Source organism: Oratosquilla oratoria, chromosome 33 (assembly GCF_046742065.1).
Source record: "Oratosquilla oratoria isolate Oo_2021 chromosome 33, ASM4674206v1, whole genome shotgun sequence".
In the NCBI taxonomy this organism is placed as follows: Eukaryota; Metazoa; Arthropoda; class Malacostraca; order Stomatopoda; family Squillidae; genus Oratosquilla; species Oratosquilla oratoria.
This window is the reverse complement of record NC_134809.1, coordinates 38,687,086-38,713,829: the sequence shown is the minus strand read 5'-3', so window position 1 is coordinate 38,713,829 and position 26,744 is coordinate 38,687,086. Positions and strand designations below refer to the sequence as shown.

Genomic DNA, 26,744 nt, shown 5'->3' with positions numbered 1-26,744 from the left:
TAAACACCCATGCTGGTTTTTCACCACCTGAGGAAACTTTTTTGCCCTTCTTAGAGGAATTCAACACCAAATCCACCCCAGTCTCAGAAGTGTTATCTATATTCAAACACACTTATGCAGTGCTTATCAGCCCAAAGACACTGTTCCCTCATAAGTACACAAAGATACATCTATGAGTTTTTCAAGCACAAGACACCGATGTACTCTGTATGCCAGAAATTTGCTGTGTCAATGGTATTTTCATCCTTTCAGCCATCAGCTCTATGTCAAAGAAAGGTCACACTTGCATTTTAACCCCTTGAATACAACAACGCCTACGTAGGCATCACAAGGTGTGAGTGAGTATATGAGGATACCAGTGTCAGCTTCCTGATTATATTTATTTTGCAGTTGTAGCTGAGTCCTCTTATTCTGTGAATAGTCTTGATCACTTTTTCAGTGGTTACAAACTTTCTGGGTGAAAGAGAACAAGTATAACAGCTGCAACTTTATATTTTATAATGTGTGTATTGTGATGGATCATTGTATGTCAGGAAGCTAATGTGTATGCAAATATTTGACTCCTATTGAAGAGGTTAATTGCCAATGACACTAATGCACCCCTCAATCTTACAGTTGGTACAAACATTTGTGATTTTGAAGTATATCCCTCATGCATCAAAGTCATGGATGACAAATTTCCTACTTTTCAAGCTTATACCACAATTTCTGATGTGCCCACAGCACAAGAACCTATTGATGCATCACATTTCAACCCCATAGACCTCCCTGATGAACAAGCAGATTTGCTTGCATTTTGCAACAAGTTCAGACATACTACTGCCACTCCAGGTGAATCCCTTGGAGTTACTAATCTCATTCACCATCATATACTCCTTCATGAGAACTCTAAATCATGTTAATTCCCACATACAGAATGTCACACAGTAAACACATTATTGTTGACAACCTTCTCCAAGGCATGATTGTGTAAGACATCACTGAACCATCAATCAGTGAATAGAATTTCCCTCTCTTTATTGTCCCTAAACACAATTGTTCCTTCCACCCTGTAGTAGACTTCAGGGAATTAAATAAGTTCATGATACCAGATAGAGACCCCATCCCTGTATTAGGACCTTTTGCACCTCGTTGGTGAAAACAATATATTGTTCATGACTTTGGACCTTATGTTGGAATATTTCCTGATTCCCCTTGCTCCAGAGTCTAGACCTCTGACAGCCTTTAATACCCATACCGATCATTATCACTTCAAACGACTAGCCACAGGTCTTGTTTCAGCTCCTTCAGTGTTCACACAACTTATGCACACAGTACTTGCAGGTCTTATAGGTCATTCAGTGTTTATATACCTCAATGACATGATCATAGCTTTGAAATGCGATAGTGAACACCTACTTTTCACACTGTCTTCTCATGACTAGCAAAAGCAGGCCTCAAACTGAAGCTTAAGAAGTGCTGCTTCCTTCAGAAGGAAATAAGCTCCTTAGGGCATGTCCTTAACTCACAAGGAATTTTAACCTTGCAGGACAAGGTCAAAGCAGTCCTTGATTTTGCACACCCTACTTCTGTTGATTACAATGTTCATTCCTTGGTCTATCAGGATTTTACAAGCATTACATTCGTTACACTGGTATAGCAGCACCTTTAACTTCACTATATTCATTTGGACACCTAACCAAGAGAAAGTCTTTAATGGTTTAAAGAGAGCCTTAACCATGGCACCTGTCCTTGCCTTCCCAAACCACAAGCTTCTTTTCACAATATACACAGATATGTCCTACACCAGATTTGGCACAGTCCTCATGCAACAATACGGCATGAAACTCAGACCAATTGCCCATGCTAGCCGCACATTTACACAAATACGAACAAAATTACTTAGTCACAGACATGGAAGCTTTAATTGTTGTATACGCATTCAAACATTTCAAAGAAATCATCCTTGGTTATGACATGCAAATCTACTCGGACCATCAACCAATCTTACACCTCTTCAAAGAAAAGAATCTTTCAGGAAAACTTGTCCTCCACTGGTTCCTCATAATACAGGAGTTCATGCCCACCTTTCATTTTGTTCAGGGTAAAGCAAACCTAGTAACAGATACTCTCAGTTGTCATATTGCAACCATCACACAAAATCCAATTTCAGTACTATTACACAAGTGCACATAGCTGCAGCGCATAGATCAGACCCTGTTATATACTTCCTTGAATCTACAGACACAACTGATATAGATAATTTCCCTCCCAATTTTGACAATTATACATTAGTTGATGACATACTTTATCACAAAACAACACTAGCAAACATGAACCCAACCAGTCAGTGTTTCAGCTCATAGTCCCTATGGACCTCATTCCAGAAGTTCTGAAACTTCTACATGATTCCCTCATTGCCACACACCCTGGCAAGGAGAAATGCATTACACAAGCCAGATTGCACTACTTCTGGTTAACCATAACCATATACACTCCCACATTGATGCTTGTCACTCTTGGGCAACTCACAATGGTCATATCAGTGGTCATGTTCCAACCTTAACTTATCCTACCCCTAGTAAACCAAAGTAGCTGTTGATCTCCTTAAGTTACCACTTACAGCGGAAACCAATACCTCTTTGTATTGACCATTTTTTACAATTCTGTATTCTTTCCCCTCTACCAGACAAGACAGCACAACACGTGGCAAAGACCCTTATTGACAAACTCGTAAGCCCTTTCACTACACCCAAAACTTTGATTTCTGACAATGGGACTAAATTCAATAATGAGATTCCTATGAATATTTGTACTTTTAAATTACATAATGTAATATTACTGCTAGGTTTTATTCCGTGTGGTTTTAAATATAGTGGCACCAAAAATTACTTTATTTTGACGTACGGTGGTGGGAAAGAATACTGCCACCAAGCCACTTGAATCGTAAGAGGCAAGAAGAATGGGATGAGGATTAGGACTCGGCATCCTTCTCCCTGTAGCCCTACAGGGACATTACTAAAAACAGTACAGGCATAAGAGGGTCTAGGAGTTTTCCAACCAGTACCCTAAGGTTTGAGTCTTTTAATGTGTGTGTAGTGGTACAGATGAGAGTAAAAGGGAAGAGATAGGCAGTATATTTCTGAGAAGAAAGATGGATAAGTTGGCTTTGAGTGAAACTAAGTTGATAGGGAGGGATGAGTGTGAGTTTGGGAGTGTAGTTGGGAGGTTCTCAGGAGTGAAGAAAGGACGAGGGAGAGAAGGGGTGGCTATACTAGTAAGTGAAGAGATAGGTAAACGTGTAGTGGAGTGGAAGGAGATTTCTTCAAGGTTAATGTGGATGAAGGTGAAACTGGGAAAGGAGATGTGGGTTTTTGTTAATGCATATGGGCCTGGTAGTGAGAAGAGTGTAGAAGAAAGGGAGCCTTTTGGATAGATTTAAATGAGTGGATAGAGGGATTAGGGAGAAACGTCAATATAGTAGTATTGGAAGACCTTAACCCCTTCAATACAGGTCAAAATCTCGCGGGCAGCATTAGCTGCCAGACGTGCAATGTTGTGTCATAATACTCGCATTATAAAAAATAAAGTTACCGCTGTATTGCTCATTCTCTTTCAACCGTGAATTTTGATAACCATAGAAAATATGATGAAGCCAGTTTACAGAGTATGGGGGTCACGCAGGTTCAACTACAATATATATAATCAAGATGCCGACATCGGCATCCTCGTGTACCCACTTGCTCCTCATGATGCCTACATAGGCATCATCATATCGAAGGGGTTAATGCTAGGGTAGGAAATGAACCAATTGATGGAATGGTTGGGAAGTGTGGAGTACCAGGAAAGAATAGTTGTGGAGAGAGTTGATGGTGATGTGTCTAGAGAGTTGATGATAGCAAATACAGTGTTTAGAAAGTCAAGCATAAGTACACATGGGAGAGGGTGGTGGATGGAAGGGCGGTAGACAGTGTTAATGGACTATGTAGTGGTAAATAGGAATATAATATAAAGAGTTAAGGATGTACATGTTCTATGGGGAGAGAGTGGGGGGACATCAGATCATTTTCTGGTGGAAGGTAAGCTGAGAGTGGAGGATAGATGGAGAAAGAGGAAAAGGGCAAATGGTAGGGAGGTTCTAGAGTGAACTCCTTAAATGAGAAAAAAAGGAGTACAAAAAGATGAGAGAGGAGTGGGAGGGAGTGAAGGATAGAGTAGAACTGAGTAGAGGATGAATGAGGATGGTTCAAGGAGGTAGTCATAAGGTGTGCAAAGACGGTGTGTGGAACAAGGAGGACAGGAGGAAATAGAAGGAAGGGTAGTGAGTGGTGGGATGAGGAAGCAAAGAAGGTTGTAGAAGAGAAGTGAGCTTTCACAAATTGGTTATAAAATAGGATGAGGGAATCACATGAGAGGTACAAAGAAAAGAGAAGTAAAGCATAAGATAAAGGAGGCAAAGAGGAGAGCAGATGTGAAATAGGGTAAGAGTATGATAGAAAATTTTGAAAGTAATAAAAAGATGTTTTGGAAAGAAATTAAGAGAGGATGAGGAGGTGAATCAAATAGAGAAGAAAAGGTAAAAGGTGCAGATGGAGAGATGATAATGGAAGAGAAGGCAGTGAGAGGAAGATGGGCAGAGTATTTTAGGGAGTTGGTAAATGTGAAGGAGGATAGGAAGGGAAAAATGCGTTATCTAAGCTACATCTATTTTCGGGGTTGCGTACCCCTACGTTTAACACACTGCACTTTGAGATATTAAAGTCCATTTGCCATTTCACCGACCATGTGAACAATTTGTTAAGATCATCCTGCAGAATCTCAGCATCCTTTCCTGACCTAATTAGACATCCTATTTTAGTGTCATCCACAAACTTACTGACATCACTATTAATTCCACTGTCCAAGTCGTTTATGTACATAATGAACAATAAGGGATCCAAAACCAAGTCCTAGGGAACTCAACTAGAAATGCTCCCCATTTGGATTTTACACCATTTATGGTGACCCACTGATGGAGTGTTTGCTTCTTCCTGTACTGTCAGAATTCTGGCATGTGCTACCAAAGTGTTCACAGTTGCAGACTTTATATCCACTGTCCACTGCAATTTTGTGGATAGGTATTCTGGTGATTTTATAGATGTAGCAAAAATCTATGCAAGTGGAGGCAGATGAGTGGAGTGTCCATGACTGTGGACTTACGGGCCACATACCTACAAATTCACGTATCAGAGAAGCTGTGCAAATACCAACTAGTAAAATAAAATGGCAGAACCTACTGCTTAACTAGGCTGGGGTTTGGACTGTGCTCAGCCCTGCAGATTATGATGAAGATCCTGAAGATGGACTGAAGTGATAGAGAGGGACATGGATTCATACATCAATGACATAGTGGTGGATGACACCATTGTACCAGTGTCAGAAGTAGTAAAACACTTAGTATGGTCAGAAAGAAAAGATTGGGGAGACAAGGTTGATGAGGGCATGCTCAACATGATACATGATATCTTGCAATGAATGAGATACAATAATCAGGTTAAAGGACAATGGTGTGCACCACAACTGGACAGAGGCTTGGTATGGTGTGATGTGAGCTGCATAGTGGTGGTCCAGGAGGCAAGGTGGTTGAAGAAGGATCATGGCAGTGAAAGAAAGATGACTGTCATCATATCAATGTGTCAGAGTTGGATGCAGGAAAGTCAACCTGAATATCATGAGGGGAGAGGTACAGCGATTGGTGAGAGCATGCATCTGATGTCAATCAGTAGATCCCACTCTGAGGTCACATATAATAGGGGATATCAGCATAGAAAAGAACTGGAATAAATGGCAGTCGATGTAACTCACTATGAATGGTGCATGTATCTGTCAATGGTAGATTGTGGCCCCAGCCAATTTGCCATCTGGCAGGAGCTGAAGACAGAGATAGGACAGAAAATTGCATATGTATTAAATGAGATATTCCTGGAGAGGAGCCCTGTTGACGAAGTCCTGATAGATAAGGGCACCACATTTAGGTCACAAGTACTGAAGGAGACATTGGACAAGTGGAACACAATGCTTCTTTAGAGCTCCTTATTGGTTGAGAGGAAATGGAATAGTGGAACGACACCATCTCACCATCAAGTCCATTGCCGAAAGGGTATCACCTATGGAGGCAGTTTTCTGGTAGAGGTCCTATAGGTCAGGCCAAGATGAAGAATCAGTCCCACAGATGATATTTAGGTATACATGGTGACATCTGAGGGTAACACTTTCACTACCACCTACTACTATAGAAGGAACCACTTCAGTGCAGGTGGGGGAAGTCTGGATGAAACCTCGAGATAGTAAATGTACCTCGCACTGGACGAGAGGTGTTGTGACAGATGTAAATTTGTGGAACATTGTTTCCGTCAATGGAGTTCCATGACATACCTTGGACTTTCATCAGGCAGCAGGTGACAAAAAAGGTGGTGACATGGAGGCAGGTAGAGGAGTGACACAACCACATCCACAATCAGACACCCCCCGGAATGCTTTGAAGGACTATGAAGTGGAAGATCAAGGGGGTGTGTGGGGTGAATGCAAGTGAGGTTGGCACTCTGTGCAAGGGCAAAGGTCTCCAGGAGGAATGCAAGGGAGGGCACTGCCTGATGCAGTGTGGGGCAGGCACACAGTGCCAAGTGAGAGTGGTCAAGTGAAAGGTGGAAAAGGAGTGACAGAGTGAAAAGTGATAAGAAAGATAAAATAGTCTAGTTAGGAGTCGTTAGGTTAGTTATGTCTAAGGAGTAGGAGATAATTACACACATCAGAATCTTCTGTAGTCGTAATGGAATCGACATTCTGGTGAGTAGACTTGCTTATTCACCACATCCTAAAGGTCTGGGTCTGTGCTGAGTCTCTTAATGTGGTCAAAACCAATGCCTGTACTTTCCCCACAGTGGTTTTTGAACTACAAAAAACTTGAATTTCTTACTGTTGCCATGCCAAAGTTTATTGGCTCCAATTCTTCAACAAGCCTTCTCCAAATAGGTTCTATGTGTGCACAGGCAATACACCAGTCTGAGTAGAAAAGTATGATATATGGCTGCATCCTGCTTAATTTTATAATGGAGTTTTCATAAGCCCTGTAAATCATGAATGAAAATAATTTCAAAGTAATTGATTCTCCAATGATAAATATTATTCACACAAAAATATAATAAAATATATAACACTTTGGGATGTTGGCAAAGAAAAACTTACTTGAAAGTGATGGATTGCTTGCGATAAATGTTCATTTCATCCCCTTCTTTGAAGTTGAATTTAAATCCTTTCCCAAAATTAGAGAATATATCATCAAAAGGATCAAATCTCCTAAATGAGGAGTAGTCATGTTGTTTCCTGAAATTCGGCTGGTCCTCAGTCTGTCCTGTTTGGTCAAAGATACGGCGGCGCTCTGGGTCCATGAGCAACTGCAAAAAATGAAAGCAGGGTTTATCTAAATCTAAATGAATCAACTATTAAAAATCAATAAATGAATACAATGAATATATATATATATATATATATATATATATATATATATATATATATATATATATATATATATATTATTGTTTTTAAATACTATCCGGATACCAAATTTATTAAAAATGTTAGGAAGATTGATTAAATTTTTGTGGTACGGAATTGTTAACATATCTTTATGATTAAATCTTTTGACCTGCAAAGTATTAAGAAAACATTTCCTAGCTTTGATTTTTGTCTTATCAATCAGATTGATAAGACAAAAATCAAAGCTAGGAAATGTTTTCTTAATCAAAAGATTTAATCATAAAAATATATTAACAATTCCGTACCACGAAAATTTAATCAATCTTCCTAATATTTTTAATAAATTTGGTATTCAGATAGTATCTAAAAACAATAACAACATTAAGAGCCTGTTAATTAAAAATTCTCCAAGACGTAAAGAAGGTTGTATTTATAACATACCATGTAAAAACTGTGACTGTATTAATATAGGCCAAACAGGCAAAGGTTTAGATTAAAGAAAAAGCCAACATAAATATAGTATTAGAACGGGGCAAGTGTCAAGTGGATTATTTGTCCACCAAGGGATTATGGTCATAATATTGACTCGGGAAATTCTAAAGTAACTACTTCTTGTAATACTAAATTATAGAAAGAAATAATATTGAATCTTGTTTCATAAAAAGAAATTGTGTGTGATAATATGTAACATGGGACCTTTCTGAATATCTTCTGTCTTATGTATATATTGTTTCTTTCTCTATTGCTTTTCTGTACCTTTGAAAGTCTTAATAGACAAAAACGTTCGGTATCTGTTTGTTCAATTTCCCGGTGGTTTCTGCAAATGTATATATATATATATATATATATATATATAAGAAAGGGATGGGGAGTGGGACTAGGCATCCTTCTCCTTGTAGCCCCACAGGGGATGTTCCTAAACGAAAAAGTAAAGGCATAAGAGGGTCTGGGAGTAATTTTTTTTTTATAGATTTTAAATATTGTGGAATTGCTATCTGATATGCGATCTGGAATTATTTTGAAAAACTACCAACAACTTCTGGCAAAGGGTACCGAACTAAATGCAAAGACTGCAGCCAGGAACTACAGGGCATTGTGTCAAGATTAAAATCTCACAGAGATAAATGCCAAGGTCAGCCACAGCATACAGAAGAAATTGATGACCCAGGTAAATAATTTTACTTATATTGTGTGCATTTCTCCCTTTACATACGCAACTATATAAATTTGGCGAACAATGGAGAGCATGTGCAATAAAAATGTGGTCTAAAGAGATGATACTTCAACTTCATTACTTCTAAATTTGGGTAATGACTATATCACTATAATATACTGTATCCACTCAACTTTGAGGTCTAGATGATTGTTATTCATTTCATTCAACATTGTGTAATATATTTCATGGGTTCCACTGGAATTCAGCCCACATGAGATTCACCGCAAAGGGATTTAGCCTAACCTAACCCAACTAACCCATTATTTTTAGTGAATTTAAGGGTGGACTGAATCCTGTGTGGGCTGAATTCCAAGCCCACCTATTTCATATCCTGTTAATTATTTCCAAATAATTTAGTGGCTTGTGTGAATATGATCATTATCTAAAAAAAAAAAAAAACTACTGTACTCAAAAGTAGCCTAAATAACACTGTATTCATTCATTTATAAATTATGCAATATGCTAAAATTTTCTGTTTCCATTTCAGGATCTGTATCAACAGCTTCAATCCCTTCATCATCGGCTCCACTTGAATTATCTGCAAACCTGACTCCACCATTAAAAAGGTCACTATCAGACCCCTCCACAGGCGCCACTTCTGCTAAATCATTTTCATCTAAAAGAAAGTCATCAACATCTCTGGACAGATTTATCATAAAAACTTCAGCCTCTCAAAAAGAAAATCTCGACAAAGAAGTTGCAAGAATTATATTTGCTACAAATTCACCATTTCGTCTTGTTCAGCATCCTCAGTTTCTCAAGATGGTTCAGAACCTGAGGCAAGGTTATATTCCTCCATCCAGAAAAGATATTGCTGATAAGTACTTGGATCTTGTGTATGAAAAGGAATATAAAAAGTGTGCAGATGACCTGAATAATGAAACTGTATGTCTTTCAATTGATGGGTGGTCTAACATCCATAATGAACCCATAATATGTGTCACTCTAACAACATCCACTGGTCAGATTTATTTAGCTGACACAATAGACACATCAGGGAAACCTCACACTGCTGAATATCTTCTACGACTTGTACAAAATTCGATCAAGAAGGCTTAACAAGATTTTGATTGTCACATTGGAAGTGTTGTAACAATGCAGCAAATGTCACCAAGATGAGAAAGCTCTTGGAGGAATCGAGTGAATTTGAGCATACCGTCCTCACATATAGCTTATACCGTTCCTTGTATACTTGTGGCAAGTCTATATAATACAGCTCCTTATATTGATATACTAAAAATGCCCTTTAGCAATCAGATCGCATATCAGATAGCAATCCCACAATATCTAAAATCTATAAAAAAAAAAATCTATTTAAATCAAATCTGATTTAAATGAAAAAAATTATTTTTTATATATTTTTTTAAAGATTAAAAAAAAAAAATCGCCAACCCTGGTATCCATTAAACCTCATACAATAATACCTGCTAAGTCCGGCTAAAATTGGCATTTCAAAGCATAACAGTGCCTTAAATATATTTTCTTATTTCACTATAAGAGTTTATATTAACTTATACTGCATTGAATAAGTCAATAGTTGATATATTTGTCCTATATACGATGTTAGGTTTCTAGTTTTGATATATTTGTCCAATATAAAATGTTAGGTTACAAAGAAAGCAATGGCCTCCGCTAGCGGACCCAGGGATCTGGTTGCGCATGTCCTGTGTAATAGTAGTCATTGATACATACATATACATATACATATACATATACATATACATATACATATACATATACATATACATATACATATATATATATATACATATATATATATTGTCTTCTGGAAGGGGAAAACCCCCGAGGAGCCATGCATCCATGGCATTGGCTTTGCCATCCGATCACAGCTTGTACAACAGTACAATCTCGCCCCAACCACCATTAATGAGCAACTGATGACTGTTCGTATTCATCTTACCTAGGATAAACACCTCACCCTGATATTGGTGTATGCCCCAACACTCATTTCAAGGCTACCTTCTGCACCCAACTCAATCACACCATCCAGGCAGTGCCCACTAATGACAAACTCGATGTGCTAGGGGACTTTAATGCCCAAGTAGGCAAGGACCATCACCTGTGGGAGGGTATCATTGGCCACCACTGAATTGGTAACTGTAATGCCAATGGTCAACTCCTACTGGGTCTCTGTGCCGAGCCTGAGCTCACTGTCACTAACACCTTATTCAGGTTACCAAAACAACAGAAAACCATATGGAAACATCCTCGGTACAAACAGTGGCACATACTAGACTATGTTTTGACCAAAGCCATAAACAAAAAAGACATCCGCATCACCCGATCCATCCCCAGAGTGGATAACTGTTGGACGGACCACAGACTCCTGATCTCCTGACTCAACATCACGACCCAACAACCACCTAGGTGGGCACCTGACAGCATGCCACACCACCACTTTCAATGTGGCAAACTCCACAATCCACAACTGGCATAAAGCTACAAAGAAGCCTGTGAAAGACATCTCATGGACCCTGTGGATCAGGCTTCAGTAGAAGACCACTGGACCACTCTTAGAGATGCCATGACCCAGGCAGCGGAGGAAACAATAGGTTTTGCCAGGAAGAAGCACTAGGATTGGTTCAATGAGAATGACAAAACCATCTCTCTTCTCATTGAAACCAAACTTCAGACACGACTAACCCTGGAGAACCAACCTACAACTGAAACAAAAGAACACATAAACAAGCTGTAGTAGACTGTCAAAGAGGGATTCATGAAGCTCAAAACACTTGGTGGCAAAGAAAAGCTGCAGAAATTAAAAAGTACTCTAACCAACAAGACCTATGCAGCTTCTATGCAGCTACCAAAGAGATCTTTGGCCCCACAAGATCATCAGTGGGCAGGTTAAAGGACGTGGAAGGAGCCACAATTACAACCAACAGCAAGGGCATCCTATTATGATGGAGGACTCATTTTAAGAATCTTCTCAATGACCAAGCCAACACTCCCAGCAATCTCCTACGTATGACCCTGCAGCATCCCGTCCGTCACAGTAGGGATCCCAGCCCTTACTCATCTTTTGCTGACTTATGGCAGACGTACCTTCTCCCTGCTCTTTCCTCTTCAAAATATCTAATATTACATCCAATTTCAGATTACTCCTCTTTCGCTTTGCCTTTTCAACTCCAGCAGTGTCTGCAGAAGGTTTTGTGGCCATTATGGGTGTGTCATTGTGCATCGTGATAATAATATTCACAAAAAACACACCGTAAGGATTTAACTTGTGTTCAAAGGGAAATGCAGGAAGAGACTGATTGTTGTGGTGGCCGCACGGCGTGGTGGCACTACGGTACAGTGTAAACAAAACATGAGCAGATACCGTATCTGTGAATTTTTCTTACCGTATATAGAATCGAGGGTAGTAATTACCAAATACCGTAACTGTGAATTTACTGGATAAAGAATTACCGTATAAGGAGGACTCACTGCACCACCTTCCACCCAAGACTTCAACAGGCCTTTAAAACGCATGAAGCCTGGCAAAGCCCCAGGATCTGACATCATCCCATTGGAGCTCCTCGCTCATAGTGGTCCTGAGCTGAAAAACAGACTTATGCTCCTAATTCTGAAAATATGGGAGACAAAGACCCTCCCCAGTGACTTCTGTGATGCAAACATCATCACAATCTTCAAAAAAGGAGACTGAGAGAATTGTAACAACTACTGTGGTATCTCACTATTAAGCATCTCAAGCAAGATCTTTGCCTGCATTCTACTCGACAGTCTCCTTATCATAGCAAAAGATGTGTTACCTGCATCCCAATGTGGATTTCGACCTTCCCACGGGACTATAGATATGATTTTCTGTACCCGACAACTTCAAGAGAAGAGCCTTGAACAGCAACAGCCATTTATGTTTATCTTCTGGGACCTAAAAATGGCCTTCAACAAAGTTCCTCATCCTGCTATGTGGGCAGTCCTTGCCAAGTTCGGATGCCTAACAGACTTTGTTTCTCTAATACACACCCTCCATGATGGAATGGTCGGAAGAGTTTGCCACCAAACCTCTCTCTCTAGCCCCTTCCCTATCAATGGCAGCCTCAACCAGGGATGTGTGCTGGCTCCAACTTGTTTCTCTTTATACACTGCAGCTATGTTAAATGAAATTCCACCAGATGCACCCACAATTGACCTACAGTTCCGCATGGATGGAGGGGCTTTCAATCTCACCCGACTACACGCCTGAACAAAGACCACCTTGACCTCAGTATGAGAACTGCAGCATGCTGACGACAATGCCACCCCAGGTCAGACTGCACAGGACCTCCAAAGAACAGCCGACATCTACAATACTGCATACGAACATTTTGGGATGCAGGTAAACACTGAAAAGACCAAGGCACTCATCCAACACCCACCTATTCAGATACTCGGAAACGCTGATGTCACTATCAACGAACACCCACTAGAAGAAGTGGAACAATTTCCCTACCTGGGGAGTATCTTAACATCTACTCCCACATGCAAGAGGGATGTGGAAAATAGGATCAGGGCAGCCCATTTGGCCTATGGTCGATTCAGAGGTCGTGTGTTCAACAACCATGCACTGACCCTGTCCACTAAAATCTTTGGTCTTCTGGAAAATAGTCCTTTCCACACTCCTTTATGCATGCAAAACATGGACCCTATACAGGAGCGGCATCCAAAGCCTGGAGCGATTCCAGCAATGCAAATTAAGGCAAATACTAAAAATCCCGTGGGAGAGCCACATAACAAATATTGAAGTTTTAAACAGAGCATCAATGACCAGCACTGAAGCTGCCATCATCCACCACCACCTCCGCTGGGCAGGCCACATCCAGAGGATGGGGCCATCCCAGCTTCCAAAAATAATGCTCTACGGTGAGCTCACCACGGGAACAAGACCATGAGGAGCCCCAAAACTGTGCTACAAAGACCAACTCAAGCGCACCCTGGCTGTAACCAACATCGACCCCTCCTTGTGGAAGCAAACTGCCAGGGACTGCAAAGCTTGGAGGAGAGCTCCCCCACCAAGGCACCACAGCCTTTGAGGAGAATAGGAAGGAAAACAACGAGGCAAAAAGAAGAAGAGAGCAGAACAACCCCGCCCCCCTCCTACCCTCCCCTGTGAACACTGCCCGCGTCTCTTCCATTATAGATTAGGCCTCTTAAGTCACATCACTCAAAAGCACCCACAATGAAGAGAGTGAAAGATCGTCGACAGAAACCAATACTTGGACACAAGCTGGTGCCCACAACAATGATGATATATATTATATATATATATATATGTATATATATATATTTATATATATTATATATATATATATATATATATATATATATATATATATATATAGATATACATATTTGAGAAATTCTCTAGTGAACAGCGACATCAATCATACAACTGTCAAGGAGATTGTATGATATATATATATATATATATATATATATATATATATATATATACACACATAGCTTAGAAAGTGGTATTACCTAAGCTCAAACAATACATGAGTTCAACTCTAAATATAATTGGAAATCATACATACATACATACATAAACCAAGGCTTTTTCCCCCTTCCAAGGGAGGTAGCCAAAAAGGGAAAGGCATAAAAACACTCCCACCCATTTCATCCCCAAATACACTCCACACCCCTCCCACCCTTCCTCTCATCTGAGCACCTCCTGGATGACGGGTCATCCCTGCACCCCGCCCACCGCCCTGGGTCAGAAGCAGTGTCGCAAGACACAGTACATCCACAGCAAGGCCGCTTCATTTAATCGGCGACCCCCCCTCTCCGTCCCCCTTTGCATATAAGGAGAGGACGGGGAGAAATCCCTTCGGGCTGCGTCAAAATTTACTCACACATACTACCCCACCCCCCACCCCCCGCCCATTCCTCCTCATGCAGTCACAACATCATCCATATACAACCATTCTCCACTCACCTCTGTCTTCCGTCCTCTCCCTTCCTTCCTCAACAGACATTCCCCTCTTCCACAAAGCCCCCTTCACCCCATCCATCCACCTCATCCTAGGACGTCCCCTCATGTTCACTCCCTCCACATCTGCCTTCCATACCTCTTTTACTAGTCTTTCTTCACTCATTCTTTCCATGTGTCCAAACCATCCTAATATTCTTTCATCAACCCTCTCTCCCAAATCCTTTTTCACCCCTGTTCTCCTCCTCACCTCCTCATTTCTCACTCTATCTAGCCTAGTAACCCCCGCCATACTTCTCAGACACCTCATCTCAAACACATTCAAACTCCTTCTCTCTTCTTCTCTTATGTTCCACGTTTCTGCCCCAAACAGTGCTGTTAGCACAATCACTCCTTCATACAGTCTCCTCTTCGCATCCATTCCCAAATGTCTATTTCTCATTACACTCTTTAAACCACCAAGGCATTTACTCGCTTCTCTCAATCTACATTCTACCTCCACCTTCACTCCACCTTTTCCTGCTACACTTGCACCCAAGTATCTAAAACTATCCACTTCCTCCAGTCGCTCTCCCTTAATGTTCACTTCCAGTCTACTGCCACTTTCACCCCTTGTACATCTCATCACCTTACTTTTACCCACATTTATCTTTAGCTTTCTTCTATCACATACTCTCCCAAACTCTGCCACCAGCTTCCTCAATCCCTCCTCTGACCCTGCCACAAGCGCAGTGTCGTCCGCAAACAACAGCTAGAGTGGGAAATGGTCCAATCGATGGAGTGGTTGGGAAATGTGGAGTTCCAGGAAAGAATCGTAGTGGAGAGTTGATGGTGGAAATGTGTCTAGAAAGAGAGTTGATGATAGCAAATACAGTGTTTCGGAAGAAAGTCAAGCATAAGTACACATGGGAGAGGGTGGTGGAGGGAAGGGTGGTAGATAGAGCGCTAATGGATTATGTAGTGGTAAATAGGATTATGATAGGAAGAGTTAAGGATGTACATGTGCTAAGGGGAGAGGGTGGAGGAATATCAGATCATTTTTTGGTGGAAGGTAAGTTGAGAGTGGAGGATAGATGGAGGAGGAAAGGGACAAAAGGTAGGGAGGTTCTTAGAGTGAACTCCTTGAATGAAAAGGAAAAGGAGAAGGAGTACGAAAAGAAGCTGAAGGAGGAGTGGGAGGGAGTAAAGGATAGAGCAGAGATGGGTGTGGAGGAGGAATGGGGATGGTTCAAGGAGGGAGTCTTAAAGAGTGCAAGGATGGTGTGTGGAACAAGAAGGACAGGGGGAAATAGAAGAAAGGGTAGTGAATGGTGGGATGAGGAAACAAAGAAGGTTGTAGAAGAGAAGAAGCGAGCATTCACAGATTGGTTACAAAAGAGGACAGGGGAGTCATATGAGACGTACAAAGAAAAGAAAAGAGAAGTAAAGCAAAAGGTAAAGGAGGCAAAGAGGAGAGCAGATGTGAAATGGGGTAGGAGTATGACAGAAAATTTTGAAAGTAATAAAAAGATGTTTTGGAAAGAAATTAAGAGAGGAAGAGGAGGCGAATCAAGTAGGGAAGAAAAGGTAAAAGGTACAGATGGAGAGTTGATAATGGAAGAGATGGCAGTGAGGGGAAGATGGGCAGAATTTTTTAGGGAGTTGCTGAATGTGAAGGAGGATAGGGAAGGAAAGATAGCTGCAGTGGGAAATACGAAGAAAATGAGAGTGATGAGTGAGGAGAATGGAGGAGAAATAAGGAAGGATGAGGTGAAGGCAGTTGTAAAGATGATGAAGGCACCTGGTCTGGATGGATGTCATGCAGAATGTCTGAAAAAGGGAGGTTCAGTGATGGTGGACTGGTTGGCCAGATTATTTAATGTTTGCTGGAGAGAGGCTAGAGTACCGGAGGACTGGAGTAGTGCCTGTATAGTTCCTCTTTACAAGGGAAAAGGGGACAAGTGTCAATGTAGTAATTTCAGAGGGATTAGCCTGTTGAGTGTAGTAGGGAAGGCTTATGGGAGAATCTTAATTGAGAGGATTAGGAGAGGAACAGAAGGAGTAATTGGTGAGGAACAGTGTGGTTTTAGGACGGGTAGAGGTTGTGTAGATCAGATCTTTGTGGTAAGACAGATATGTGAGAAAGCTATAGGAAAGGGGAAGGATGTTTTTTGGGCTTTTATGGATCTGGAAAAGGCTTATGATAGGGTAGACAGAAAGGCACTGTGGGAGGTTATGCAGATTTATGGGATAGGAGGAAAGCTTTTGGGAGCTGTCAAGAGTTTTTATGTGAGTAGTAGAGCATGTGTTAGGATTGGAAATGGAGAGAGTGAGTGGTTTGAAGTAAAGGTGGGACTTCGTCAAGGATGCGTTATGTCGCCCTGGCTGTTCAACTTATACATGGATGGGGTGGTGCGAGAGGTGAATGCTAGGGTAGTGAGTCAGGGATTGGAGATGGTTAAAGAAAATGGAGAAAAGTGGGAGGTGAGCCAGCTAGAGTGGGAAAATGCTAGAATTGGAAATCAAATATGAATTAAGTTGGAGCCGTACATGAACTTGAGTCTAGGTATGTTAGAAAACTAGAGAATAGGAGACAGGATCCAATGACCATTGCTCCTTTCCTGTATACTACAACTAGGAAAATACAGGGTGTTCTAGATAAATTTGACACTTTCAGGAAGGAAAAAAAAATGTCATACCTTGGCCAAAAATTTATGTATTCTCAAAATTCAAAGTGCACTCTCTTTGAGAATATTTTGCCAAATACAGCTCACTCGAAGAAGCTACCCTGAGCCTCCACCACAGCCTGCAGGCAGGACCTGCACCTGCAGCACATGGCCTTCAGGGTGTCCTTTGAGAGACACCTGAACATTAGTTTGATCCTGGCAATCAGCTCATCCTTGGTGCTGCAGGCAGTATGATTGGTGTCTTTTTCAACTACACCCCACACATAATAGTCCATGAGGTTGCAATCAGGCAATGTGGGGGGCCAGATGTTGGGACTGGTGAAGTGTAGAAGTTCTCAGACAGCCACTTCTGGGTTTTCCCAGAGGTGTGACACAGAGCTGAGTCCCACTGCCACATGTATGGTCTTCCCATAGCCACCCTCTCCACCCAGCATTTGACAACAGTGGACACCAACTCAATGTAGTCATCTAAGGTGAGTCTGAGTCCCTCTTCAAAGATGTGAGGTGGCATGATGTGGCCTTTGCTGGAAACACACAATTTGAGGGAACTTGGTCTTCATGAAGTGCAGGACTTCATGCAGACTGTAGGCTTGCCACCTGTTGTTGTGTGCATTGTGCAACTGGTAATTCTTCTCATCTGAGAACCAGAACATCCCCAGCTCAACTGGGTGTTTGACCTTGTTGAGGAGTTTCTTGGCTTTTGTAAGGTGCTTCTCTTGGGCCTTGGTGGTGAGTAGTTGGCTCTTGCACTTCTTGTATGAGGAGTAGCGAAGATCCTCGTTCAGTACTTTCTTCAGTCACCACTCCAATGTCAATTTCTCTCACCAAGGTCCACGTTGCTTTGCCTGTATCTTACCACACCTTTTTCTGCAGCTTTTCGACAAATTTGATTGTGCGGACAGAGTCAGAACGCCTGCTATGATCCTTCCTGCTAGCCACTGCATGCAAAATATATAACATAATAAGTTGCTAACTCAAAGAAGGTAAAATACCAAAAGACTGGACAAAATGCTGATATCGTACCAATTTATAAAGGAGAAAATATGGAAGACCCAACAAATTACAGACCAGTTTCCTTCATAAGCACAATAGCTAAAATTTGTGAAAAAGTTTAAAAAATAGATAGATAAAACATCTGGAGAACAATATACTAAATCCAAGACAATTCGGATTTAGACAGGAGAAGATCATGCACCACAAATTAAATCTGTTTTTACTCAAGACTACTAGATATAAAACAGGAAAGAGGCAGATGGCCTGATTGTGCGTTCCTAGATCTACAAAAAGCTTTTGATAAAGTCCCTCAAAAAAACTAAAGAAAACTGGAAACCATAGGAGGGATACAAGGTAAACTATTGAAATGGAAGGAGGACTTTTTGCATGGAAGAAAAATGAGGGTAGTGCTCAGAGATAAGAGTTCTACTTGGGAAGAGGTAATTAGTGGAGTTCCACAGGGATCAGTATTGGCTCCAATAATGTTTGCTATCTATGTGAATGACATGGACAAGGGTGTGGATTGTTACATGAGCTTCTTTGCAGATGATGCAAAATTGTTAAAGTGAATACTGAAATGGACTATGACTCATTACAGAGAGATCTGAACAGGGTTTGGGAATGGAGTCAGAAGTAGGAAGTGGAATTCAATATTAAGAAATATAGTATAATGGAATTTTGAAAAAGTTAAATATATATATATATATAAATATACGTGTGTATTTACCTAGTTGTATTTACCTGTATTTACCTAGTTGTATTTACCTAGTTGTATTTTACGGGAAGGGGAGCTATGCTCGTGGGGTCCCATCTTCATATCTCATTTTATCTAAACTATTTTTAAATTCATGTATTGTTTTTGCACACACCACTTTCTCATCTAACTTGTTCCAACTGTCTATTACTCTGTGAGGAAAGCTGTTCTTTTTCAAATCTCTTCTACAGCTGTCTTTTTTTATTTTCTTTCCGTGTCCTCTTGTATTTCTGTCATCCCATTTTATCAGATTCTCTCTATCAGTAATTTCTATGCCTTTCATGATTCTGTAAATAGCTATCAAATCTCCTCTCTCTCTTCTTTGCTCTAGTGTCTGTAGTTCAAGTTTTTCTAATCTCTCTTCATATGATAGTTTTGAGAGTGTTGGTGCCAATTTTGTAATTGCTCTTTGTATTCTTTCAAGTTTTTTTATACATTTTTTTGTACTTGGTGACCATATCGTTGCTGCATATTCCAATTTTGGTCTTATCAGGGTGATTAGGATTTTCTTCACCATTTCTTCATCCAGGTATGTAAATGCCACTTTGATTGTTCTTATTAAATTATAAGTTTCTCCAAAAATCTTATTTATATGTTTCTCAGGTGACATATTATTCATAACAATGACTCCCAGGTCCTTCTCATTTTCTACTTTTTTTATTCCTTCTTCTCCCAATTTATATGCTCCTGTTATTCTGTTTTTGCTTTTTCCAAATTACATTATACTACACTTTTTTGTATTGAACTCTATCTCCCACTTCCTACTCCATTCCTGTACTTTATTTAGATCTCTCTGTAGTGATTCACAATCTTCTTCAGTTTTCACTCTTTTCAGTAGTTTTGCATCATCTGCAAAGAAGCTCATATAGCTTTCAATTCCTTCATCCATATCATTAATATATATAGCAAACATTATTGGGGCCAGAACTGTTCCCTGCAGAACACCGCTTATTACTTCATCCCATTTTGAGTGCTGGTTTCTTATCACTACTCTCATTTTTCTTTCTTGCAAAAAGTCTTCCATCCAATTTAGTAGTTTGCCCTGTATTCCTCCTTCAGTTTCTAATTTCTTAAGCAACTTCTTATGTGGTACTTTGTCAAAAGCTTTTTTTAGGTCTAGAAATGCACAGTCCGCCCATCCATCTCTTTCTTGTATTATATCTATTAGCCTTGAATAGAAACATATTAAATTGGTGACGCATGATCGTCCTTGTCTGAATCCAAATTGCCTTGGATTTAACACTTTGTTTTTTTCTAAATATTTTACCCATCTACTTTTGATAATTCTTTCACAAATTTTTGCTATTGTACTTGTTAGAGAGACTGGTCTATAGTTGGTAGGTTCTTCTTTATTTCCTCCTTTATATATAGGTACTATATTTGCTTTTTTCCAATCTTCTGGAACTTTTCCTTCTTTCAAGGAACTATTTAGTATGCTATGTATTTTGTCTGCCAGTTCATTCCTGCATTCTTTCAGTATCCAGTTTGCTATTTCATCTGGTCCATGCGATTTTCTGACATCAATATTACTCAAGTGTGTTAATATTTCATTCTTTGTTACTTCTATTTCTTCCATAGGGGGGACTTTCTCTTTCCATTCGTTATCTACAGGTTGTATGTTCTCCCTTGTAAACACTGATTTAAAATGTTTGTTCATAATTTCTGCCATTTCCATTTCCTCAGTGTATTCAACTCCCTCTTGTCTTAATTTCTCCAAGTCTTGTTTGTTTTTCAGTTTATTGTTTACAAATCTGTAGAATAGTTTTGGTTGATCTTTACACTTTTCTATGATATCTTTTTCATATTTTCTCTTTTCCTCTCTGCACATTTGTACATATTCATTTCTATAACAGGTATATATTTTCCATTTTTCAGGTCTTCTGTCTTTTTTCCATCTGGTCCAGGCTTTGTCTCTTTTGTCTTTTAACTCCCTACAACTTTTGTTGTACCAGCATTTTACATATTCTTTTTCTTGTTTTTGTCTTGGGACATACTTTTCCACTCCTTGTTGGTGAATTTTTGTCAAAATATTCCATTTCTCTTCTACTGTTGTTTCTTCTTTGTATATTTCTTCCCAGTTTTCCTTTTGAAAGAATTCTCTTATTTTATCAAAGTTTGTTTTTTCATACATCATTCTTCCTTTTCTATATTGTTCATTTCTTTTCATATATTTTTCTTCATTAAGTTCCAGTTCAATCAATATGTGATCACTTTTACTTATTGGTGTTTTATATTCAATTTTGTCCACTATTCTAGGTTCGGATGTAATTATTAGGTCTAGTCTCGATGGCTCTTCTTCATTTCTATACCTAATGTTCTCCTGTATCCATTGTGTCATTGTATGGTCAGTAACCATCTCAAGTAGAGCGTTTCCCCATGAGCCGTCTCCACCCTTTACTGTCATTTCTTCCCAGCAGATTTCTTTGCAATTAAAGTCTCCCATCATAACTATTTTTCCTCCCTCTTCCATTATCTTGTTTAATGTTATCTTTGTGTCCTCTAACATACTTTTATGTTCACTCTCTTCCCATGAGGCTGTTTTCGGGGGCACATAATTTATCACAAACTTTCTGCTCTTCTTATCTCTGTCTTCTACTTCCATCATTATCATCTCTACTGTATTCTTTCCATATGTGACACACTTCACGTTTATATCCTTCTTAGTCAGGAACATAACTCCACCCCCTTCCTTTTTCACTCTGTTTCTAATCCAATAATTATATGCATCATGTCCTACACTGTTGGGTGGTAGTGGACCTTTTAATTTTGTTTCTACAATTCCCATTATGTCTGGTTCTTTTTCTTTCAAATAATCATTCAGCTCATTCAATCCTGTTATTAATCCATCTATATTTGTGTAAGACACTCTTAGTTTTCTGCCACTTCCATTGTGTTCTCTGTTTCCCTTTTGTTTTTCTCTTGTATGTCGACTTTCTTTAGTTTCATATTCACTACTCTCCAATAGAATCTCTCTTTTTCTGACTCCATTCTTATCTCGTTTTTTTCCTTAGCTTCAAGTCTTTTCTGTTTTTCTTCTTTCTCTTTCCTCTTTATTCATTTCCCTTTTTATCCATACCTTTTTATATTGTTCACTTGTTGCTAGTTTCCCTGTTTTGGATAAGATATTCTCAGCCGTAGTTTGTGACCTGAATTTAATCTTAATTGGTCTGGTCTTGTCTGTACTATATTTCCCGAGCCTGAATTTCTCTTCGATTTGTCTCGTGATTTCTGCTTCATCTTCCTGAACTAATTCTAGTAAATTTCTTACTTTTTCATTTTCCTCTTTGATTCTTGTGGTTCTATCTGGGTTATGTTTCTCTTCCATTCCTAATATAATTATACATTTCTTTCTGTCTGCTAAGTCTCTTACTATATTCTCCTTCTGTCTCATCACTTTAATAACTGAGTTTTCAGTTTGTTCATTCATTTGCTGTCTGATTATGTCAGTGAATGCAACTTTGCTATTTTCTTGGATTTTTTTCCAACCCTCCTTGTTCTCCTTATTATTCTCCTTTAACCCCTTCCATACGGTGCTTATTGTAAATGACATTCTTCTAATGATTTTGTAATCGCATTTTCTATGGTTATCAAAATTCACGGGTGAAGAGAGAACTATCGATATAAGCGGTGACTATATTTTATGATGCGAGTATTATTACGACACGTCGTACGGCTGGCATTGGCTGCTGCCACCGAGATCTAAGTCCATGACGCCTACGTGTGCGGCACCGTATGGAAGGGGTTAAGACTTTATTCTCTTCTTTTACTTCTTTTAACTGTTTTTTTAATTCTTCAATTTCCTTAGTTAAGTTTTTGTTCGCCTTCTCTAGTTCTTCCAATTTTTCAACCCTCCGTACAATGTTGTTAACATGACCGAACCTACGCTCCAAGTCCTCGATCATCTTATCGACCTTCTCTTCTAGTCTTGTCAGTCGGGGTTGTGTCCCCCCCCACCCTCTTTAAATCCCTGGAAAATATTCTCATCACTTTCTACTGTATTGCTCTTATCTATACTTCTAATCTTTACATTTTTTATTAGACATTTCATCGTCGCTCAGCTGGTCGGGGGGCCGTTTGTTTACCTTTCGCCTGTCTGCCTGGGCCAAGTCCTCTCCTTCCTCATTTCCTTCCATTTCCCTCAGCAATCCCTCCCCTTCTCCTCTTTCCCTACTTTCCCACTACCCCACGAGCAATTTCCCCCCACCCTGTAAATACAATAGGCACTTCTCTTTGCGTTGGGATCCACGAAACTTCAATTTTCTTCAGAACGTCTTCTAAGCCGTCCGTTCGTTGAAGTGTATTTACCTAGTTTACCTAGTTGTATTTTACGGGAAGGGGAGCTATGCTCGTGGGGTCCCATCTTCATATCTCATTTTATCTAAACTATTTTTAAATTCATGTATTGTTTTTGCACACACCACTTTCTCATCTAACTTGTTCCAACTGTCTATTGCTCTGTGAGGAAAGCTGTTCTTTTTCAAATCTCTTCTATAGCTGTCTTTTTTTATTTTCTTTCCGTGTCCTCTTGTATTTCTGTCATCCCATTTTATCAGATTCTCTCTATCAGTAATTTCTATGCCTTTCATGATTCTGTAAATAGCTATCAAATCTCCTCTCTCTCTTCTTTGCTCTAGTGTCTGTAGTTTAAGTTTTTGTAGTCTCTCTTCATATGATAGTTTTGAGAGTGTTGGTGCCAATTTTGTAATTGCTCTTTGTATTCTTTCAAGTTTTTTTATACATTTTTTTGTACTTGGTGACCATATCGTTGCTGCATATTCCAATCTTGGTCTTATCAGGGTGATTAGGATTTTCCTCACCATTTCTTCATCCAGGTATGTAAATGCCACTTTGATTGTTCTTATTAAATTATAGGTTTCTCCAAAAATCTTATTTATATGTTTCTCAGGTGACATATTATTCATAACAATGACTCCCAGGTCCTTCTCATTTTCTACTTTTTTTATTCCTTCTTCTCCCAAATTATATGATCCTGTTATTCTGTTTTTGCTTTTTCCAAATTCCATTATACTACACTTTTTTGTATTGAACTCCATCTCCCACTTTCTACTCCATTCTTGTACTTTATTTAGATCTCTCTGTAGTGATTCACAATCTTCTTCAGTTTTCACTCTTTTCAGTAATTTTGTATCATCTGCAAAGAAGCTCATATAGCTTTCAATTCCTTCATCCATATCATTAATATATATAGCAAACATTATTGGGGCCAGAACTGTTCCCTGCAGAACACCGCTTATTACTTCATTCCATTTTGAGTGCTGATCTCTTATCACTACTCTCATTTTTCTGTCTTGCAAAAAGTCTTCCATCCAATTTAGCAATTTACCTTGTATTCCTCCTTCATATTCTAATTTCTTAAGCAACTTCTTATGTGGTACTTTGTCAAAAGCTTTTTTTAGGTCTAGAAATGCACAATCAGCCCATCCATCTCTTTCTTGTATTATATCTATTAGCCTTGAATAGAAACATATAAAATTGGTGACGCATGATCGTCCTTGTCTGAATCCAAATTGCCTTGGATTTAGTACGTTGTTTTTTTCCAAGTATTTTACCCATCTACTTTTGATAATTCTTTCACATATTTTTGCTATTGTACTTGTTAGAGAGACTGGTCTATAGTTGGTAGGTTCTTCTTTATTTCCTCCTTTATATATAGGTACTATATTTGCTTTTTTCCAATCTTCTGGAACTTTTCCTTCTTTTAAGGAACTGCTTATTATGCTATGTATTTTGTCTGCCAGTTCATTCCTGCATTCTTTCAGAATCCAGTTTGCTATTTCATCTGGCCCATGCGATTTTCTGACATCAAAATTAACCAAGTGTGTCAATATTTCATTCTTTGTTACTTCTATTTCTTCCATAGGTGGGACTTTTTCCTTCCACTCAATCTCTTCAGGTTGTATATTTTCCCTTGTAAACACTGATTTAAAATGTTTGTTCATAATTTCTGCCATTTCCATTTCCTCAGTGTATTCAACTCCTCCTTGTCTTAATTTCTCCAAGTCTTGTTTGTTTTTCAGTTTATTGTTTACAAATCTGTAGAATAGTTTTGGTTGATCTTTACACTTTTCTATAACATCTTTTTCATATTTTCTTTTTTCCTCTCTGCACTTTTGTACATATTCATTTCTATAACCAGTATATATTTTCCATTTTTCAGGTCTTCTGTCTTTTTTCCATCTGGTCCAGGCTTTGTCTCTTTTGTCTTTTAACTCCCTACAACTTTTGTTGTACCAGCATTTTACATATTCTTTTTCTTGTTTTTGTCTTGGGACATACTTTTCCACTCCTTTTTTGTAAATTTTTGTCAAGATATTCCATTTCTCTTCCACTGATGTTTCTTCTTTGTATATTTCTTCCCAGTTTTCTTGTTGGAAGAATTCTCTTATTTTATCAAAGTTTGTTTTTTCATACATCATTCTTCCTTTTCTATATTGTTCATTTCTTTTCATATATTTTTCTTCATTAAGTTCCAGTTCAATCAATATGTGCTCACTTTTACCTATTGGTGTTTTATATTCAATCTTGTCCACTATTCTAGGTTCAGATGTAATTATTAAGTCTAGCCTCGATGGTTCTTCTTCATTTCTATACCTAGTGTTCTCTTGTATCCATTGTGTCATTGAATGGTCAGTAATCATCTCAAGTAGAGCATTTCCCCATGAGTCATCACCACTCTTTACTGTCATTTCTTCCCAGCAGATTTCTTTGCAATTAAAGTCGCCCATCATAACTATTCTTCCTCCGTCTTCCATTATTTTAGTTAATGCTATCTTTGTGTCCTCTAACATACTTTTATGTTCACTCTCCTCCCATGAGGCTGTTTTCGGAGGCACATAATTGATCACAAATTTTCTGCTCTTCTTATCTCGGTCTTCCACTTCTATCATAATCATCTCTACTGTATTCTTTCCATATATGACACTTTTCACGTTTATATCCTTCTTAGTCAGGAACATAACTCCACCCCCTTGTTTTTTCTCTCTGTTTCTAATCCAATAATTGTATGTATCATGTCCTACACTGTTGGGTGGTAGTGGGCCTTTTAATTTTGTTTCTACGATTCCCATTATGTCCGGTTCTTTTTCTTTCAAATAATCATTCAGTTCATTCAATCCTGTTATCAATCCATCTATATTTGTGTAAGACACTCTTAGTTTTCTGCCACTTCCATTGTGTTCTCTGTTTCCCTTATGTTTTTCTTTAGTATGTCGAACTGCTTTATTTTCATGTTCACTACTCTCCAATAGAATCTCTCTTTCTCTGACTCCGTTCTTTCCTCGTTTTTTGCCTTAGGTTCAATTCTTTTCTTCTTTTCTGCCTCTCTTTCCTCCTTATTCATTTCTCTTTTTATCCATACCTTTTTATATTGATCATTTGTTGCTAGTTTCCCTGTCTTGGATAGAATTTTCTCTGCCGTTGTTTGTGACCTGAATTTAATCTTAATTGGTCTGGTCTTATCTGTACTATATTTTCCTAGTCTGAATTTTTCCTCAATTTCCTTTATAATTTCTGGTTCATCTTCCTGGACTAATTTTAATAAACTGCTTACTCTTTCATTTTCCTCCTTGATTCTTGCGGTTCTATCTGGGTTATGTTTCTCTTCCATTCCTAATATAATTATACATTTCTTTTTGTCAGCTAATTCTCTTACTATATTCTCCTTCT

The 26,744-nt window shown here is 39.0% G+C and overlaps 1 protein-coding gene across 6 annotated transcripts in view; it reads right to left on the bottom strand.

The window, feature by feature from the left end:
• Positions 1–26,744, bottom strand: part of l(3)80Fg (dnaJ homolog subfamily C member 16 l(3)80Fg) — a 154,452-nt gene that overhangs the window by 114,969 nt on the left and 12,739 nt on the right. For all 6 annotated transcript variants that reach the window (XR_012965710.1, XR_012965712.1, XR_012965711.1 and 3 more), the window contains exons 3-4: positions 7,204–7,412; positions 6,935–7,085 (exon numbers count right to left, since the gene is read on the bottom strand). Coding sequence is in view for 3 of the 6 variants with exons in the window: in XM_076172811.1 (XP_076028926.1) it covers positions 6,935–7,085; positions 7,204–7,412 (360 nt within the window). In the remaining 3 variants the exon portion in view is untranslated. The remainder of the gene's footprint in view (positions 1–6,934; positions 7,086–7,203; positions 7,413–26,744) is intronic.